The sequence below is a fragment of the Vidua chalybeata genome, chromosome 3 (assembly GCF_026979565.1).
Source record: "Vidua chalybeata isolate OUT-0048 chromosome 3, bVidCha1 merged haplotype, whole genome shotgun sequence".
Lineage (NCBI taxonomy): Eukaryota > Metazoa > Chordata > Aves > Passeriformes > Viduidae > Vidua > Vidua chalybeata.
In genome coordinates, this window is record NC_071532.1 from 21,254,473 (window position 1) to 21,275,997 (window position 21,525).

The 21,525-nt window shown below is 39.7% G+C and overlaps 1 protein-coding gene across 3 annotated transcripts in view; it reads right to left on the reverse strand.

Annotated features, from left to right (window-relative positions):
• The window catches only part of TTC7A (tetratricopeptide repeat domain 7A), a 167,028-nt gene that overhangs the window by 50,961 nt on the left and 94,542 nt on the right, over positions 1–21,525 (reverse strand). For all 3 annotated transcript variants that reach the window (XM_053937117.1, XM_053937116.1, XM_053937118.1), the window contains 2 exons: positions 4,943–5,059; positions 991–1,088 (listed from right to left, as the gene is read on the reverse strand). In XM_053937117.1, the coding sequence (XP_053793092.1) occupies positions 991–1,088; positions 4,943–5,059 (215 nt within the window). The remainder of the gene's footprint in view (positions 1–990; positions 1,089–4,942; positions 5,060–21,525) is intronic.

Here is a 21,525-nt window from a genome sequence, read left to right on the forward strand (position 1 = left end):
ATCCATTGTGGGGGCAACCACGTTAGCATGGAAACCTGGATTCTCAAAGTGGAGGAGGAATATATTTCTTGGCTAAAAACAAACTGCATTCAGTGCAAATCACTTTAGGTGCATGAAAAGCTGATTCAAAGCTTGTACTTTACACTAATTTGCCCTTTCTGGCAGGCAGCACCATAGCATACAGCACAATTAAGACTCAGACAAACTCTAATTCCCTAGAGATCCACAAGATTTATGTATTAGGTTTTTTTTCTTGTCCATTTTCCGAGCTTGAGGTTCACTTTCTTTGCAAGTATTTCTTCTACATCCACAAGCATAGGCATTTGATTCCCTAAAAAACCCTCCAAATTAAAAGGCAAGTTTCTCACATCATCATCTGATTTTGAGCTAGGTTTTTAAAGAAGTACCAAGTATCACGAGACTTATGACAAAAATCACAAGTCAGCAGTGCTCTCTGAAAGCTTCCTTTCCCCTTTACTGCCAAGATCAGCTTCGGTGTCTCAGTTACTTCCATCTGACTGTATCTATTACTGTGAATATGTATTTACCATAAAATAAAGCATCACAAGGTTTATGCACAAATCCCAAAGCAAATCACCATCTAATAGGAATTGACACTCTCACTCAGCTTTCCAAAACCAACAATAGCAGCTGGCTTGATCAGGACATCTAAAAAGAATTAAATCAGGAGGCAGGCTGAGGGAGGGAAGGAATAAAAAAATAAAAAGGACAGAATTATATATCTCAGAGAGCTTTGTGATAGAAGCAGAAACTCCTCTCTGCGTTAGGCATGGGGAAGCCAAGGTACAGGCACACCACAGTGACACATTCTACAGCGGAGCTGGCCATGGAGGCAGACCTGGACCTCCTGACCAGTAGCCCAGCAACACGGACATGCACAGGCCCACCACCCTCTCCAAAGAAAAGGAAACATTCATCTCTCACAAAAGCAGGTGTTCGGACAGGAAAGCACAAGTCCTGTTTCCTTACCAGAATCAGTGTCATGAGCATCTGGGAGAGTGAGATGCAGTCCATTATGCTTTTTGATTACTGGTGTTTCAGTCACACTACTTCCTTTCTCAGAGCCACTGTAAAGAAACAAAATTGTGTAACCTGGACATCTCTCAGTGGAGAAACGTTGCCCTCAAAGCAGGTCACAATTTAGCTGCCATGGGAAGTGAAAAATCAAGGTTCCCAGGTGTGAGAAATCAGCTTATTGAATGTATTAACACCCCACTCACTGCCAGTGGACAGGAAGCTCAGAGACTGCCCAGCAGGGGCTCCAGGGCACACACTGGTATTTACTTTATTTGGCTATAGGGAGTCTTTGCAAACCACTGGACAAGAAACATGTTGGCAGCTAGAAGTGAGACCAGAGGATGCCCACTAGCAGACCCAGACCCAGCAAGAACCACCATCTCTTGGGCTTTTCTGCAGAATAATTTGTTCACAGATCTACTCTGCTAATCCTTTTGAAATAGACCAATTACCACCTTCCACCTGGGTGCTAATTTCTTCATGTTTTCATTTCAAAGAGCTTACTTTCTCCCCTTTCTCCTTTGTTCTCTTCAAAAAGAGGAGGAAGATAAAAACTACCAGATAGCACTGCTTTATGAAACAGGTCTGTTTATGAAACTCTGGTCTGTTCTTCTACTGGACTTCTGTCCTCGCAGGAGAGGCCTTACAAAGAGAAACTGACAAAAAAAAAAATTATCATGTGCCTAACAAAAAATCACTTAACACAGATCTCCTGTGCCCTCCTGTCACCACATAGTCTGCCATCCCCCAAGGATCAGTGGTGATGATATCTCCTCTCATCATCCATTAAGGGATGAAATACCAAAAGGAAAAGTGACTGCCCTGGCTACTTTTTCTGGCACACTTCCAAGCCTGCAGCTCAGCCTTTGGACAATATTCCTTCCAGGAAGCAAGCTGTCAGAGAGACATGATTGGTGTGGATGCCCCCATCTTTCAGTCTGATGAGCCCTTTGCTAGGGATTGCACAGAATTCCCTTGAATCTGCATTGATCTAGCAAAAGAATTAGCTTGCGACTGCTATTTGGTTTTAAACACAATTATTCTGTTATCACAGAAAACAACAGCAAAAGATAAAGCAAGTCTTGTCTTTTGCAGCTAACAACCTAAGACTGAAAGCCACTTACTGTCATTTATCGTAACAGCAATCATATTTACAGTAGCTAAATAACCTTTTACTTGGGCTTTGGGATCAAACATAATGGTTTCTATTAACACTCTCTGAATTCTTGGACACTGGACTGCACCAATCACTGTCCTTGAATGTGCCTCCCTTGTCTTCCATACTGGTTTCCACACTGATAATCCATTTGAGACTATCACATAGTGACAGGTAGAAGGGAAAATTAAATTATCTCTCCTATGCCTCAGCCTTACCTAGACAGGACTGTCCCAAATGCAAGTGCCCTGGCCAGAAGCTGCTCGTGGAACTCTATGGACAGCTCACTCTTACTCCTGTGTGTGCAGGAATAAGGCAGCTGCACTTCCATCTATTACTGCCATGAGGTGAGTGCTACCTTAATGCAGCAGCTACCACCATGGAATCACTGTTCAGGCACATGCTGAAACACTGGCTCCTACACTGTACTCCTACTCTAAGGATAGGTGAAGAGATTGGAAAATCCCAGGCTGAAAACCCAGTGTAATGCATTATGCAAAAGAGCCACTCCCAATGGCTTTGTGATCCCAGAGGAGGGCTGAAAATTAACAACCCTTTAAAAGCTGCAGTACAAAGCCTTCAGCCAGGAAAACTTCTTGATGCACCACAGAAGGGGTAGTAGCCAGATGATTGCTTTCTACATACAGCAGTGGAAAGGTTGACAGTAGGACAGCAGGACATCTACTGCCTATGTTTTCAAAACGTAGTTGAGACAGTGGACAAACTGGTGACAAAAACGCTGAGTGGGACACTTGGTTGTGAGACTGCAGAGGCACCAGTTTGTCAGAGAGAAGACAGGGGACTTGAACAGGGCATATGAATAGCTGCTGGGAATAAAATACTGGGCCTTGAAAGACTTTTTGGTCTGTCAGAGTCACAGTAAGATTGCAAAGCCTGGAAACAGGCCAGACAAATGCAACTGAAGTGCCATTTAATTGTGTAGGCAATTATCTACTGATTGAACAAGTAAGGAGTACTGGGTGCAATAGCTCTCAACTTTGTGTAAATAAAACCTTCTCTTTTGCAGAGGCCCTAAAATGTCTTTGTCCAAGTCTCACTGATAAGAATTCCCCTTAAGTTCCTCTGCCAGCCCTACCCAGAATACTTTACATATTTGTTAGCTGATACTGCTGCAATTTGCTAAATACAAGGGGCTTCCTGGGTCACTGAATCCTGTCTAAAACTGCAGGTACCAAGCTGATTCTTGTTACCTTTCCAGTAGCATTTCCTAATAAAAAATACTTTATGATGTGTTTTTTGAAAAAACAAAAAAAAAAAAAAAAAAAAAAAAAAAGCCCTGCTGGGAATAGCAGTGAAATACATACTAGAGTTTTTAAAAGCAAAAGCAAAGCAATTTGTTTTGTTTAAGATTCTATGGCTAAAGCTTATCAAAAGCCTCTAAAGCTATCACATCTTGGGTTTTGAAGTATAAGAGCCAAAGAACAGCTTGGGATACAAATGCAGTCCAAATGGCTGAACTAGTTATTTGTCTGTTTTCCAATGTACTCTCTACAATCTCAGCCCCCGCCTTGCAAGAGTAAATTTTCCTCAATCATAATTGTTCAGTGTGGATTTGATCAGCTTCATGAGGACTACTCACAGGTATAAAGATTATTCATGTGAGTAGTACAGGATCGAATCCTTAGCTGAAGATACTAAGGCCTAAGGAAATCAATGATTCCAGTCTGTAAAAGACCACTGCTGCTATGTAAATATCTTGATTTTTTGTGTTTGGTTTGCTGCTCATTTGCTAAACCAACAAGAATTACTAATAACCCCTCAAGGACAACTTTTACACAGACATGCATCATTCTGTACATATACTTCTGGTGTTTATAAAGGTTATGCAAATTCACACAGAAATTGGGGAACAACTCAAGCGACAGCACCCTGTTGTCTTGATTGCTGCCATCAAGCATGTTGTCCCCCCATCAAACACAACCTCTGTGGACATTATGAGCAAGGGATCTTGGTATAATATTCCCAAGACACTATACACTGATACCTTGACTAGGGCAGTATCCTAAAGGTGTGGGAAGGAAGAAAACCCAACTCAGTATCTTCCACACTTTCTCAACTTTACCTTTCAGTGTGGCAGCAGATGAAAGGGAGGAAAAAGGAAATGTAGCATTGTGTGAATGGAGATTTGTTAGGGCAAGGGAAGAGTGAAAGATGCTACATCCATCCTTTCTTTCCATGCCCAGTTAGCACCAGGCTGTGCAACCAGCGTGCAACTCAGCAAATGAGTCTGGCATTGTGCCTTTCCTTGGCTTACTCACTTCAGGACTGTGTCACCCCCACACATTCCTGGGTGGTGCCAACTTCTGCAGACTGTGAACAATAGCTGATGAAAGCTCAGCACTATTGGGGAGGAAGAAAATCTGTCCTCCATTCTGGACATCCAAATACAGATAGAGATGTTTAGACATTAGGTTCAGAAACTTGTGGTTCAAACTGCTTCTTCAATATTAAAAGATGGAGGTTTTGGTTGTTTGGTGGGTTTTTTTGTTTTTTTTTTTTTTTTTTTTTTTTTTTTTGTTTGTTTGTTTGTTTGTTTGTTGTTTTGTTTTTTAAATAATGGCCATTAAAATCTTCCAATTTTTTAATCACTGCTAGAACTATTACTTATCTTTTAAACAGTACTGTTTATCACTCTTCTTGCAAAATAACTCAAGTATCTAGAAAATTAAAAAAGATAACCACGTTACTGAGTACAAATCTGAACTTGCTACAGTGGAGAAAGCCTACCTGTGCTGTAAAACATTGTATACCATCTGCCACATCTGCAACATATGTCTGCATGTCACCAGAGCCTCTTCAGGTCCTTTATGTATCCATTCCAGTTTTACTTTGGTGAAGAGCAAGCTGCAAGATGAAAAAGAATAACTCTTATTTTATTGGCATCTCATAAAAGTAGAGAATCAGTATCACTCTGGCAAGATCCTGGCAGGCAGCATTTTTACTTGCTTTGTACGTGCAGTAATAAAAGAAAACACTGTAGCACAAAACATTTCATTTGGCTCAAGTTTGATTCCCCACAAGGAAATGAGAGGATTAACAATATTCCTCAGCTGCAGTCAAATTTACGTCACAAAGCTGGCAGGACAGTGTTAAAAGCAAAGCACTGCAAAGCTAACAAGGTGAAACATAAACCGGATCACATTTTATTTTGGACAGTATTAAAAACAGGAGAAAAAAGAATTGCCACAATACATATGTCCAGGCTGTTTTCTTAGTCTGGCATCTTCTTATAGCACTGGCTTATATAAGTTTCAGACAAAAACCCCAGCACACTTAACATACACAGATAATTATGTAATGCCTCACAGGAAGGAAACACTTTTTCTTTAGCCCAGCTGGCAATCATCTCATGCCCCTAGGCAAGACAGCTGATAGCCTTGTACATTCTTGTTCTAGGTAGTGTAACTGCTGCTACTATTCTTATACCTAGAGAAGACGTACTTGCACAGACCACTGGAATTCAGCAGAATTAGGTCACACAGAGGTTAGAAGACAGATTTGGCAATGACACAAGCTTCCACTTGCTGCCAGCATGGCTTTTAATACCATCCTTCACTCCACCCATTTCATCTAAATTGTGAAGATGATATAACTTATTTTATATTAATGAAAAACTTACTTTTCTGCTTTAAATGTTTTCATAAAATCTAATAACAACACAATTTTAATTCACTTGATATGGCTAGTAATTAATCCATATTAATGTAATATGTGTACATACATGCATACAACAGTTGAATGTTAAAAATCCTAAAAACAGGTTTGTGAATGTGACCTGTAGGCTCCTGAGGAATCCAAACTACTTCAGAAAGAGACAAGAGCAACTGCAAATACGATGTTAGAGAAGAATTTGCAGCTGAGTAAGAGATCCTTCACTTGGAATAAGTAGAACTCTATTGCCAAGACTGTGTAGTGTGTATCTACAGGAATGTGCTAAAATGGCAGCTCCATTTGGCACTAACAAACATTAGGGTGGGCATTTTTGGTTTGTTTTTCTTGTTTGGTTGGTGGGTTTTTCCTTGGGGGGGTGTGGGTGGTAGTGACTAAAATGTAGCCCAACTGTATCAAACTGCTATAGTGAAGTCTGCTCATGGCTGCTGCTACAATTCAATGTGGTAGAACAAGCATTCCACGAAATTCCTCAGGTACAAACTTTAACTAGGAAAGACAGATCAAGATTCATAATCAAGGGAATTTGTCTTCACTCTTTCACATTCCTACTCTCTATCTTTGATTTTCTTGTTACTGGTGTGAGCAAAACAAATACTGGTAAGAACATAATCTGCTCTTAGACATGCTGACTCCCTAACTGGGAGGAAATGCCTTTATGATTCAGGTATTTGAGGCTAAAACACAGATTGATCAAAATTTTGCTGGGACAAAGATGTAACAGTGGATGGATGCACTGTTAAAAATAAGTCTGAATTCAAAGGAGTGGTTAGTAATGAAATTGGCCAGTGATGCCTGCTGCTCTGTATTCCCCATGAGCAGGGCTCATAAGAATAAAACCTGTTTCAACACAACAGGATATAGAATCAATCACTTGGGTATAAGGAATACATATCACACTAGAAAGATGGGAAGTTACATCATGGAGAGCAATGGTATTAAAAAAGACATGAAGTTCCTGAGCAACAACGCAGTTAAAAGGTCAAACAACCCTTAGCATCCATATACAGAAATGTAATCAGGTAGGAACTGGAAGACATGGCCATTCCTGATCAGAGCATCAGCAAGACACTTATTACAATCCTGTTTCTAGTTCTTGCTCTTTGATTCCAGAAGATGACTAAAAATGGGATATGGTTCAGAAAATGGTTATGCACGTGATCTGAGGGCTAGAAAAATGTATTTCATCAGAGGCTTGATAAGCTCAGTTTATTTGCTTTAACCAAGAAGCAGCAAAGAAATTGTTTTGCCTCTGCCTGCATGCATCTACATGAAGTCTCTCATTGTGAGTCTTTGATGTAAAAGAAAAGATACAGAGAATCTAAGAATTTGTTGGAAGCTGAAATCAGTCAAATGGAAATTTGTAAGTAAATGCATTCATGTAACTATCAAGGAAAATAATCTTTGCAGCAACTACCTTGTGTGAACAGGAAATTCTGTCATCATTAAAGCCTTTACAGCAAGGCAGGATAACATCTGGAAAGCAATGGCAGTGTACAAACAGAAGCTGTGGGTTTGATGCATAGGCTCATGAGTGAGTTTCTTTGACATGCACTGTGCAGAGGGGTAAGACTGCATCACCTTCCTTCTGGAAGTTACTCTATTTAAAATATTTTTCTAGTCCCAGAAACAAGCACATTGAACAATCTATGCTATTTTAAGCATACAGAATGATTTTTAAACCACTACAAACTTCTGAAATGAAAGACCTTCTAAAGCACTGTACAGCCCTTCTTGCAGCAGAAGAACGGTGGTCAAGAAGACCAAGGCCCAGAGACCAGTTGTATTACATCCCAGAATAAAGCCATACTTCTCAACATGGTAAGATACCACTCAGTATTAATTAAATAGACAAACCTATTAACAGTCAAACTCCTGGACAGGAGGGTTATATTAAAGGCTCCTTCTTTCTACATTAGTAGGTACATAGATGGCTTATCAGCAGGCAAGCAAAATCACTACACGATATCTTTATACATTGCAATTAAACATTAAAAAGACAAAGCAAGCATTTCATCACTGCTGTTTACTGCTTACAGTGAGTATATGTCATCTGCTCTGGATGAAGATGCAATGTTCTGTCTCAGGAGAGAGAACAACTAATGAAATCAGGGAAAGAAACACGTCTCACAAAAACATAATGAAGCCTCAGCACAATAGTATCATGAGTTGTAAGGCACAGGCACACTACAGGATCTTGGAGATACCATGCCCTACTAGCTCTTTTGGCAGTTCACCTTGGGAATAGCATTATTCATGTTATTGTGTACTCTTACAATGAACCAAACCAAAAGACAAATGGGAAGAATGTAAGAAGCAAAAGGAATCAAACCATACCAGTGGCAGTAGTAAACAATGCAATTAAACATGGTAAGTAAAAGGTGGAAATACAATCAGGGTATCAGGCTGCATGTGCTATACACTGTTAGTATTTCTCAGTTTCTAATAAGCTTTGTAACAGTGAAACCAGATAAGTAAATACGTAGGGAAAAACGTGAAGCAGTATCACGTATCTCAAGCTTATAATTTTATTACTGAGCTAGCACTCTTGCTACACATAAATCTAATGAGTATTGTGTCCTATCAGTGTCTGTGCACAATTTCAGGGGCATAAATAAAAATTACTCATGCACAGATCTCACCTTATTGTATTTCTTAATATCATTATACATTTGTATGATCCTTGTAGTATTAAGCAGTGTGGACTTTTTAAAAGATTCAGCATACAAAAATAGCCCCAAGATCATCAATATAGTCATTGGTAATTCTATTAGCCTGTGAATATGAAAACAGATTTTAGCTAAAGCAAGTATATAAAATTGCTACTACACAAGCATAGGAAAACGGAGAAAAAAACCCCACAAATCATTCTTGTAACTTGTATAATTTCAGGGACAGTACCAATGGAAAATAACCAGCACTTAGTCTTGATACAAGACTCAAAGCTCCCTCACAGAAGAGGTTTTCTTTTGTGGTGCATGTGGACAGCATGCAAAGGCTTTTTTTCTCTAATGGAACATCAGGTTACTGCCACAAGCAAATACACACATCTCTCACTCTCTGGCAAATTAAAATCTGGATACATCCAAATTTGCTGAGAACTTAAGTTCTAAAAATTCAAAATTAATTCAAAATGAGGTTTCCCAAGTATCAAAACTTCAGTAGTATGAATTACCATATCACTGTAATACGTCACACCTTGACAAAATAGGTAGAGACTGGAATCTTGGAAGACCTACAAAAATTTTCAGAAACAAGCAAGCTACGTCAGTTGATTTCAGAAGGCATTAAACATTTGTTTTCATAAAGATTGATTTCAATTGCTTATACTCATGATGTTTCAAGGCCTGGCCAAATACAGCTATCTAGCACTTCCAAGAGTCTTCTAATGTCACATGGCTAAATGCTCAGCCTTTAAGTTCTTTAATATTACCCATGAAGAAAAGAGGTAATTCTTTCCCATCCCTGAAAATTTAATTACTGAGGTTTAACAGCTAATAGTTATTATCAGAAGATCTCACAAGTGCATCTGTATACTGTAAATGCTTATGAGCCCATCTGTGGAAGTTATAAGTTGCTGTGTATAGCAATAATCAATTGATGAATTTATGGACGCTCTAGGACTTTATAAGATTTATTAATCAGTTAATTATTGGGCCTTTTAAAACCTGCTTTAAAATGGAGTTCTTAGTATCAAATATAGCCCTTGTAGTACATATTTATACAGCATCACAGTGGGGCCTGTGTCTTATCACTTGACAAGCAATAAATAATGCCAGTACTATAACAAACAAGAACACCTTCCACTTATTTCAAGGTTGAGAGACTAAATTAGACCTAATGAGTATTATGTAGTCATTGTCTTTATATTTTGCAATTTACTGCCTGCTTAAAACCCCTCCAGTTTTTGAGAGCTTGTCAGCAGCTTCTCAGAGATCTACATGTCTTTGAGCTTTACCAGATCGGTGCTGTCATTCCCCAAAGTCTTTCGTTATTTACCCAGATTTGTCTACCTACACACACAGCTGCTGTGTTATTTTGGACACTGAATGCAAAAGAAACAAAACAAATCACCAAAACATGCAACAGTGTATCTTAATTCACCAGACCACTGTGTACATTAGCACAAAGCTACTGACCTTCTCCAGCTAATACATTGTCCCTCTATTAAAGGATGGAATGCACGTGCCTGCTGGTTTGTACAGACATTTGCTCAGAGACGGAAACCAGTGACAGCTACAAGAGCAGCAAACACAATTCCAGTGTCTGGATGATGGGCTGTAGAACAGCAAAGTGCCATGGAACAGCAGAGATCAGCTCACCCTACCACCTCCCTGAAGTCCAGATATATATTCCACACCAGAGTCAATGAACACCACAGTGCCACAACCTGGATGAGTGGAGGACCCAAGTATGCCCTCTGACAAACTGCGAGGTGTGGATTCAAACCCCTGGCACTTTGATGCTCTCGAATCAGTTTCTTCTCCTTTAAGGTAATGGATACAAAGGGAGGATACAGGTGAATACAGGACACAAACTGATCTAACAGAGCTGGAAAGAGGATGAAAGAGACAAGAAAAATGATCAAAGTTTTGGAATGCTTTTGATATATACAGATAATAAACAGACTTCTCAGCCTGAAAAAGAGACTGAGAGAAGAGATGACAGATTTATAAAATTATTAATAACATGAAAAAGATCAGGAAGTCAAAGCAATCTGTGTTGTTTCAATGAAAGAAAGAATATCCAATAAAGCAATCAAACAGTGGATTTAAAATGGGCAAATGAAGTGCTTTTTCATAGAACACAAAAGTGCAAAACCCATTGCTGCAGGATATTCTGGAGCAGACATAAATATGTTCAAAAAGAGATTAGAGGAATTTGCAGATGACAGGCTCATCAGGGGCATTAAAGACAATTTAATGCAACCTCTGGCTCCAAAAGCCTCTGAGCCAATCTGCTGACAGAAGCAGGGATCACATATGAGGGGTAGGATCATCCTACTGCTAGGTTGCTATATGCTTTTGCCCATGCATTCACCAGATGCCCTGCTGAAGCCAGACAAGCTCTTAGTTTGATCAAGAATGACCACCCTACACATTTTGATATGGCAGGAAGATGATTGCAGCCCATATTCTTTTTATAACGCAGATGGTCTAGTCTTGTTTTATCTGCCAGTGGAACTGTAGTATCTTCACAGAAAATCAGTTACTCAGTTTCCCAGTTATTGAGTTTAGCTTCAGTGGTGAGCCACCTAAACAACTCAATTAGATAATGGATTCTCTTTCACCATAACTGTTATGGTTTCATTAACCTTCCTACAATACCTGCTAATGCCCTAGTCAAATTGTGAATAAGAAAAAAAAGGAGGCAAAATTGGGGAACTGCTTTTAATCTCCTGGATTTTTGTTGATAAAAATCAACATCAAAGTTGTTGTCTTCTCAAATAACTCTGTGCTTCTTGCAGTCTCCTGACATTTAAGGGCACATTCTTTAGTTAAATTAATGCCAGCAACTCTGACTGCAACCTCCTTTTATAACTTCATGCTGTGCCATGTTATCTATCACTTTCCCAACAAAAATAAATTGATCATATACTTTTACAGACATACGGTCCTAATTTTTATGGCTCCCAGCCCAGTTAGCCCCCAATATGAACAAGAAAATAAAAACAAGAAATCTGTCACCATGCCCAAAGAATTACTGACTTCATCTTCCTAAACCAGGGAAACTAGCAAACTCAGAGCTGCCATCTCCTCCTTTATAAGAACACCCTGCTCTGAGACCAGTCCTGCAGAAGAGCAATTTGGCTAATGTTGCTCTACAAACAATGATGGCTACAGCACAGGGTAAAAACAACTTCCAGGGTGGTAGATTCTAGGCTATTTAAAAGTTAACACGATGGAGACAATTTGCTATGTTCAGCCTCTTGGCACAAGGCACCTAGAAGTTTCTTGCTTATAGAGAAGGAGGGAAACACAAAAAGAGGTGATCAGGAAAGACAAGATTGCAGCTGAAACTGTAGGAGGAGACTGCAAAGCAAAAGCAAGGGAGCAGCCACTGGCTGCTCTGGATGTTTTTTCTTGGACTGCCTCCTTCTGCAAGCTGCAGCTTGCACCTGATGGCAGAAGGGCCTCCTGTCTGTCAGGTGAAGGTCCTGCCCATGGACTATGCTGCATAACTCTGCACAGACACAAATGCCTCTTCCCAAGACAAACGTGTGCAGCCAGTCCAGCAACCTCATGCACTTATTTCAGCATTCAGGTCCATCAGAGTAATTTCTGATACAGAGAGAAAATATGATACTATGAATATTTATGTGGTCCATTCAGAAAGTGCTCCTTACATCAAAAGGGCATCTTGTACCAAACCTCCTTTATCTGCTAAACCCAGGGTGGTTGTCACTTGAAGGTAAAGCAACAATTAACTAATAGTCTGTAAAAAGCAAGCCTATTTGCTTGGAAAGAAAAAAAAAACCAACAAAAACCACAGAAATTCTTCTTTATCTTCACTTGTCTTCAGTATCAAGCCATATCTAGTCATACCCAAGAAAAGGCAAAAAAAAAAGGGTGATAAGAATTATTGTCTGCGTTACTTTTACTTAAGTCATTACTTTTGAATGCCAGACTTGTGGTATTTTGCTTTATATTAAGAACATAGGAAACAAATTGTTTGCAGCGCTGATAAAAACACTTGTCTCACATGGTTACATAGAATCCTTTGGGTGATACAACTGAAAAGCGTATCTTCCTCTCACCATGATGAGGAATTGCCAACAAAACAATTTTGTACTATCCAAATCATCTGTATTTCAGTACATATCTTGCCTGAATAAAAACACAAAAATAATTTTCACAGTTTTAAGTTTTACAGCAAAACTTGGGGAAGAAGTTCCCAGTTTTTCTATGAAGTGTGTTTTCATTAAATTTTTATTTGCAATATAAAAATCGGTATCCTTTGTAAGAAGAGTAAATTAAATTTTACATTGTAACACTTCAGAAGATTCAGAGGTTTATTCTACAAATCTCCCCCAGCATTGTTTTGTGAATTTTTTCTTCTCTGACAGACTCCACCTACATGGAATATTCCCCATTGTGCTGGACACTGTTATGAACACATTGAAAAACCAGAGCCAGGTCCTGGGCATTCAAGGCTAGGAGCTTAGAGGTCCACCTCCTATTTAATTTCAATCATGTATTCAGTAGAGTTCAATGCATAGCTTCTCCATCCAGCAGACCCAAGCCCTCGCACTTGAATTCAGGTGACTCTGTGGTGCAGAATCTCATTTGTGGGTGGAAACAGACACCTACGTGTCCACTGTATTCCACCCATGGAGCAGCGTGGCAAATATCCTATGGGCTGGCTGGGGACCTGGGAGAGTCACGCTCCATGCCTTGATGTCTTGCATGGCTCCTTGGCCGGTTTTGGGCAAGTCGATCCAGGCTGCTGTGCTTTAACTCTTCCAAATGCAGAGCAGATAACGGGAATGACCTTTGCAAAGCATTCAGAGAACTAGAGACTTCATCACTGCCTGCCCCATATCCTTTACATTTAATCTCTTAATACAGGCGGCTCTCAACTTCAGAGTTATTTGTGGACAGGAAGGAAAGCAGGTTGAGTTCCTCTGTAACTGACATCACTTTTAAAACATTTTCTCATCAGCTGGGCCTGATTCTTCAGAATTTCATCAGATGTGCATCCTGAATAATCAGCCAGCCCTGATTAAACTGGAATTCATTTGGAAGGGCAGAGCTGAGAACTATCATGCTGCCACAACCACTGGAACAATTCTTGATTTACAGAAATGAAAAAGAAAACCAAGACCAGGGTCTTTGATTGCTGAGCAGAGATCCTTCCAGACAGGAAAAGAGCATTAACAGACTAAGCTGAATATTTAACATGCTGCCAATACTTCCTATCCCCAAGACTGCAGAACTGGATGCTTCACTTACACTACTAAACTGCTGAATTTTCATAAAAGCTTCTATTATGTGTAGTTTAGGCTGCTTTTAGAGGAAAGGAAACCAGGACTCTGGCTTGTAAAGTAACACTCAACATCAACCTCCAAGTCACCTCAGAATGCAACCAATAACATTGCTTCTTTTTGGAAATGTATGTCTGAATCCTGATCCATGTATTTAAAACAGACCGAAATACCTCCTAATTAACCTAGTGTCAAGGTAATACAAAGTGATAGTATACTCTTACTATGGATGTATAAATTGTACAACAAAATAACAAAATACAGTAAAGCAGAACCCCATAAAGGATTAATAAAACATTCCTACCCAACTTGACATATTTATGAAATCTTGCATGTTACTGATACTTGGAGCCAACACTAAAACTGCATCAAGCCCTCACTGCATTAGTAAATTAGAACCACACAAAATTTGGCTTTGCTATATAAACAATAGGCATAAAATAAGCATTTCTTTTTCAAACGCATTATGTGATGTTGGTAAACAGACCTCAGTCTTTTCATTATTTTAATCTGGAGCAATATAATTTATGCCACCTTGGCACGTGTAAGAGGTCTTAGTCTTTAAGCACAAGTCCTGCTGAAGTCAACAAGAAACCAATTATTCCTCTCCTTAAAACTTAGTGTGTGCTTAAGAACATTGGTAGATCCAGCTCTTTATGAGAATGATCTATGAGATTCTCTCCTAACTGCTTAACTTTGCAGAGGACAAAGTATTAACACGAGTAACACAAGAAGGGCCAGAGTTTGATGATATTTAGTGCACAGTGACTGCACATCTCAGCAGAGCTGAAAAGGTGGAAATGAATCAGTCAAACACCACTGAATTTCACTATAGAATACTGGATCTGGGGCACATATAGGAATGCTTCAACCTAGGTTCTGGCTAGGAAAACCCACCATACACTTATGACAGTTCAGAGGCAGTGCTTTTTACAAGATGAGCTTTTTCTGCAAGATATGAAGGAGCAGGTTTATATGCCAGCCTGAAAAAATATAGGGAAACACATAGTTATAAGGTGGAAGAAGTGTCAGAAATGAAGATAGACAAAAGACTCTTGATTTCTGAAAAAACCCCTAACAAACCCAACCCCAAAAGCAACCTCCAAGAAAACCCAAAAACCCAAACCCACCCACAGTATCTGGAACAAACCTGCATTTTGGTAAGTAGACAGAAAACTGCTGGCTTCACCAAAAAAAATTCCAGAGGAAGAAATGGCTATTTTCCTACTGCTACCATAAGGAATTATATTTGTCTAGGCCTGCAAAGGAAAACCACAATTTAAGTGCAGCCTATGTGAGCACCAGCTGAACATGGTTAGTGCAGGAATAGCAGCAGGAAGACACAGGAGCATGACCTTTAATGCAGAGCTAGGGACCAGTATACAGACTCAGGTCTGCACTTCAACAGATGTGCTGAAGATCAGCTACTGCAGTTTCACTCAGTCCTTCACTGGCACAATTGAGCTAACCTAGCAAAACTTGTTACCATCTGGTTTGACACAGCACACCGACTCAGGAAAATCAGGCAGATGAAACCGTATTCATGGTAGTGCTGGGTTGTGTTTTCACCACAGAGAGTGTTTTGAAGATGCATTAAATTTCCTTATAAAGTTCTTACTTTATAGCTCCTTTTCACTTTGTACAAGGCTAATTGCAGAGTCAGGACTTGCAGCCCTTAATCCCTGTCAGGTTCGAGACCATGCAGATCGGCTTTGGCAATGGTGGCACTTTTTTGTCATGTTGTTGCCTCCCCAGCAGCAAAGATTCCCCACAGACCTCAGGCCAGACAGCTCAGCTGATACTGTGATAGCTCTCCTTGACCATTACTCTGAGATAAAAAATCAGAATATAACTGTGAACAGCTAGCTTTGTTTCCAGCCATTTTCTTCCTAATAATTCCCCAACTACACCCATCAACCCAAGGACAATTCTGACTTACAGAACCCAGTTCCACAACTTGCATCCTTGACTACTATTCCAGTGTCAGGTTTTTCCAGCAGAAAGCTGTGCACAGTTCAGCTGAACATGAACGTAATTCAGGATCTTGTAGGCCGTGTATGAAATGTGAAGCTTTATTTCTTAGCTTTGCTGTAAGTTTGAACTGCACTGTTGCACATATGACTCCAGCAGTAAGTAAGCTGAGTCACTGCTCACGTGTAACAATCAGCAGTTTCAACCTGTCAGAGACACCCAACAAGTTTCAATTAGAGCTGCCAACAAAAAATAAAGGCCTTGAGAGAAAGGTGAGAAATATATATGCATGGTAAAGAAAAAAAAAAACCACCAAAACTAATCAAAAGTAAAAAGAGAATAAAAGAGAATCCACAGCAGATTGAACCTAAAATCAGATTAATGGATTATTTTTCTGCAATATAGTACACCCCAGTGTGACAGATCTTCCAGATGTGCTGAGAGAAGATGACACAATATTATATATCTAAAGCACTGCCTATGTGATTAGAGAAAATCCTTTGAGAAAACATGTATAGTAATTACATTTTAAACATTCAAAAATATTCGGCCTTCTTTCAATAACAGCCTGAGAAAAATACCTTAGTGTAAAACTGCAAATACAATTCAAAGGCTGGCTGGAATTAACCAGGTCTGATTGCTGAAAAACAGGTTTCATTTACAGCACAGTGCAGGTGTCACGATTACTGGTTTTTGGTTTACTTTTGTATTCTTCACCCACCCACAGAAGGCAGGTTTTTTTTGAGACACAGTCCAGCACTTAGCAACCACTGACCTTTACAAATTTTTACACAGTGCTTTTAAAACTGAACTCTGTTCCAAAATTTAGAGCTAACAGCTGTAATGAAACAGGTAAAAAGACAAACATTCAGGGTTTGACAGTCAGCTGGAGGTAATCAGCTCTGTTCAACTGAAATGAATGGATTTTTGTCTTTTTAAACTAGCTGAGGCTCTGGCACTCAAGCTTCAAGTCAGAAAAGCTCAGGCAGCTTTAACTCCCCAGAAATGAGCATGTATCAGATAAACACAGAAATGAAGTGCAGGGTTAGTGCAGTTTGATCAGCTTGTATCAGCTGACTCCCTACTTTATGCCCTTAAATAAATGGCTCGTTTGCAGAATTCTTCCATACATCCACAAGGATTCTGCAACTTAAAAAAAAAAAAGGAACAGAAGTGATGATGCACAGCAAGCTCCAGCCTTTCACAGAGAAGAATCCTATGCTTTGCTTTCTTCTGTGTGGGGAGAAAGCCCATGCAGAAATGCCCAGCTTGCATGGGCTGCCAGTGCTGGACAGCACAGTAGCCTGAGGCCAAACTCTCCACCTCAACATCTCAGCCAAGAAGGAGAGAAAGGGGATGGACAGAACCCACTGAAATCTGAATACAGTGAAATCTCCATGTTTATCCAGTGTTACATATTCTGTTAACTCAGTGCAGAGCTCTCTGCAGAGATCGCAGCACTCTAAGATAAATCAGAAGAGTATATTTATAATCTGAGCCTTCTGATAAGTTAGCAGTATGTACCAGTTTTTTATTGAAGTAAATCTGAAGGGAAAGAAAAGATATCAACCTAAAAGCATTAACACTATTATAACTGCCCTGTTTACCATTTACCACTAGGCATAAAAACTGCTTTGCATTTATGTATGCCTTTTTTTTCCCTCTTAAAAGGCCACAATGCAAACCAGCTGCAATTCAGAGCTCACTATCTAATTTCTGTTTCTTTTCTTTTCTAAGCCAATATGTCCAAAACAAAAGGTATAGTGCTCTTCTCCATTCAAACCACACTGAGGGCATTGTATTTTCATTAATATGTCCACACCCTTCTCTAAGTACCTCACTGAAAGGGTATCCAAGAGGCACTGTGCAGAACTCCAAAGCAACTGAAAGTGCTCGGGGTCTCTGCTGACCTGACTGACAGTTTTTCCTCCAGCAAGCTTAACAGAACCTGTCATTATGTATGTGATATATCCCACCATAATTAATTCCCTCAGGGAATGACATCCAGAAGGAGGCATGGTTCGAATACACAGCACGCACCAGAAATTTGACATTTTGAAACAGACTACCAACACCAAGATGCATCCATGGAAGAGCTGGTATTTTTATTTTCCTTGACTGTAGATATATGGCATAAACTAAATCTTGTCATAAAATCTTGGCTTAAAAACAGTTGAACCATACAGATAAAAAGGTGTTCTTTGCTCTTGAACAGATTTAATTCATTAGAAATACAGGTGGTGTTTAAAATTATCACGTGCCATTTAATATATTTAATTTAATATATATATCCTTCAGCCTTAGTCAAAAAGCTTCAGAGCTGTAATCCTTTTTCAAATAATTACCCTGTTCATCAGGCTTCAGCACAAGATGACTCCAAGAAGAAGTAAAATGGCAAGACTAGCTATAAAAGCTTCAGTATATACACATACCAAGCTGAATTTGCAATAAGAGCACTTTGCAAGTGTTTGTCAAGTCACAGGCCCAAACTGGGCTAGAATTAGAACTGAGAGGGAAGAGCATATGAAAGTATCAAGTCCATCTGCCATATAAAAGGGTCTTTGAAGAAAAAAAATGTAGGAATGGTGGGAAGGTATGCAGAATGAATGAGGCAGCTATAGTGAATTATTGCTTTCACACACACAACCTGTGGTTTTGGCTCAAGAGCTGCACTGTGTGGCTACCCAGGAAAGTGAAGCCACATGTAGAAAAGGGAAAGTTAGTGGCTGACACCAAGAGACAGGATAGCTTACTGCTACCCTGCCTCAAGAGGCAGGCACAAGTATCCTGCTTGAGCAATTCCAGGACACTGCAACTGTATCCTTCCTCAGGATAACTGCAGCGCTTCCTACCCACAGGTCAAGGATATCCTGCACCAGCTTGTGTGAATGGTTCTTTCCAGCAGAAATGGCAACATAAAACCCAACTGCTGACAAAATAGTACTGCAATTTACATCCTTAAGATCAATTCCTGTACAGAATATTCAGAATAACACTCAATAAACTCTTGGATATCCTTTTCCTGGAGGCCCTAGAGACATTAGTAAAAATAGAGACATGTGAGTTGCAATGCACTTTTAGCATAAATGAGACAGAGAAGGAATTACTTTGGAGAAACATCAGCTCTGTTGGAAGCTAACATATTCCTAATGCATCAGATTTATGACTACTTATGGCATGACTGATTTTTTTCCCCTGTGTTTTTCTTCCATTTTGTTCCTTATTTCTAATGAGGTTCTACAATAGTGACATTTGGCAGATTTGACAGATATTGACTTTGTCATTAAATTTTCCCCAATCCCTTTCTCCTCCTGTTCTAGGCCAAGATCACAGCTCTGTCAGGTCTCTCCAGGTCCAAGTTTATTTTTCATGTAATACCTGCCATTCAATCAATGTCAATGCAGGGTTTTTCATGTGATTCCAGCTACCCAAACAGCTTCATTTCACCTCTGAAAACGATGTAATAATGTGATATGCTTGACTGACCCAAATCTGCTGAAGTCTGCTTCAGTAATCCCTGCAGATTTATGTACTTCAGACTGCCATTTCTTCTGAGTGGTTTGCTCTTTCCAAAGGACACCAATTCTGGTATTTATGTTCAGGACTACAACCAATGGACAATTGAAGCCTCAAGTACAAAAATAACACTTTTGCAAAGCTGCTGCATCAGAACCACCACAGAGCATATAATGCCCAAGTCCATAAAAGCTACCATGGAGACACTATTTTAAGTTGTAAAATATATCATCTACTTGGTTTGCTTAATAACACAGTTCTATAGGAGCAAAGACCAGCAAAGACCAGCCTGGGAAATGAATTAAACCACTGAAACATTTTGCCTTCACGTAAGCTGTGCTCCCTCTTGTTAAAGCAGCTAATTGCACTGACAGGGCAGCCTGATGTGGCTTGGTACAGCTCCACCCCAATTAAAGACACCACGTTCCACTGTGGGCAGCACCTGCAGCAGCACACAGAGGCTCTGCTCACATATATGAGCCCTCCCTGGATAAACAACACAACTGTGACACTCCCTGTACAAGTTTGAAAAACCAGCCAGGGCACTGGACTCATCTCTTCCTCTCCTCTCCCATGGGCAGGGTGTCAGGACACATCCAATTTTTTCTTCTGCTGCCATAAATAAAAGTTTAACTTACCTTGTCAAATGAGTCATTCCATGGTTTATTATTGCTACTCAGGAAGCAGGCCTAAATTACAAGAGTGGAAGAAATACTATGACTGCTCTAAATTGTGTCTCCACTTGGATCCTTAGACAATTTTTCTTCAGTTTTACAGCACAGACCAGTCCCTGAAGCACCTATGAATACATTTTTTATGAGCATGGTGGACTGGCAGAAGGAGAAAGGGACAACCCGAAAAGCCGTGATTTCAGCCCCTTGTACCCATAGAATGGAATCACACCAACTATTGCATTGCTATCTGTTTTCAACACCACCATCCTCCTGGGAACTGTGATCTACAGCTTTGGGAATTTTGTTCTAGAAAAACCCAAGGGATGAACCTGTCCAACCCACAAGCATTAGTTTGTTGACCACTGATCACAAGAACACTTATGCAGAAGACATCATGCAGAAACTGTTGTACTCTTAGAGCTGCTATACCACAACACAAAGTTAAATGCTCTTGGGAAAACAAAGCAGTAGAATGAAGTCTGAAACTTACTGCCTGCATTAACTCATCCTATAATTAATTTATTAAAACCGAGAGGAAAGCAAAAATTCTTTATTAATAACCCTAACCAGAACTGTGCAGCAGAGACAGAAAAGTCAGCCAGTTCTACTAATTTTAGAATGTTCTATTATGGGATTTAGTGCTGTAGCTGATTTAAGGGAAGCCAAAAAAATTCTTTCCAATTGTCAAATGAAAGAGGTAGATTCATTTATATATGGCCAGCTTTCCTTAACACTTTGAACTAAATTGCTTTTATTTAGAGCTTTGAAGATTACATTTGTCTCCTTAAGACTCAAACATTTTAATACCCATCCCATCCCTTGTTAGGACATTCTTTTAAATTAAATGTAAAACCCAAGTCTTAATTAACTGATGATATTAAGGAGCCTAAGTCACATTTCTCACACAGCTGCTAGCTTATATGACACGATAAAACTCCAGCTCTGTTCTCTATCTTCTGCTTCTCTACAACCACCTTGTCGACTTCAATTTGCAGATTATTCTTCCTAACTTCACAGCCTAATCAGATACATACTATTGGTCCCTGTTACGCAGCTGTTCTACTCTTCTCCAATCACAGATGCATTTCACTGGTGTACAAATTGATTACAAAATGTTTGAAGCATCACAGGGCTTCTGGGAAATTCAGAGTATCACTGCAAGGAGTCTGGAGCTGAAATGGTTTACTACAGTTATACATCATCCAGGAAATGTGCTTTTGCAAAAGAACAGCTTTTTGCTCCCTGTCTACTGTTGGAAAAACAACCTCTCACTATGCAGAAAAGGTAAATTACCCAATTTTCTGAGTTACAGGAACAGCCCCAAAAAACTACATAAAAGCTTCAGATGGATTTTTCCACCTTCCCTCAACTCCAAAGAACAGATTTTTAGCCTTCTTTTACTCCTTTCCCTTCTATTTTCCTCACCTCCATTTCCTTGCCTGGTGCTCCAAATACTCTGCCACCAAATGGCTGAAGAATTGGTAAGACAGAGTAGC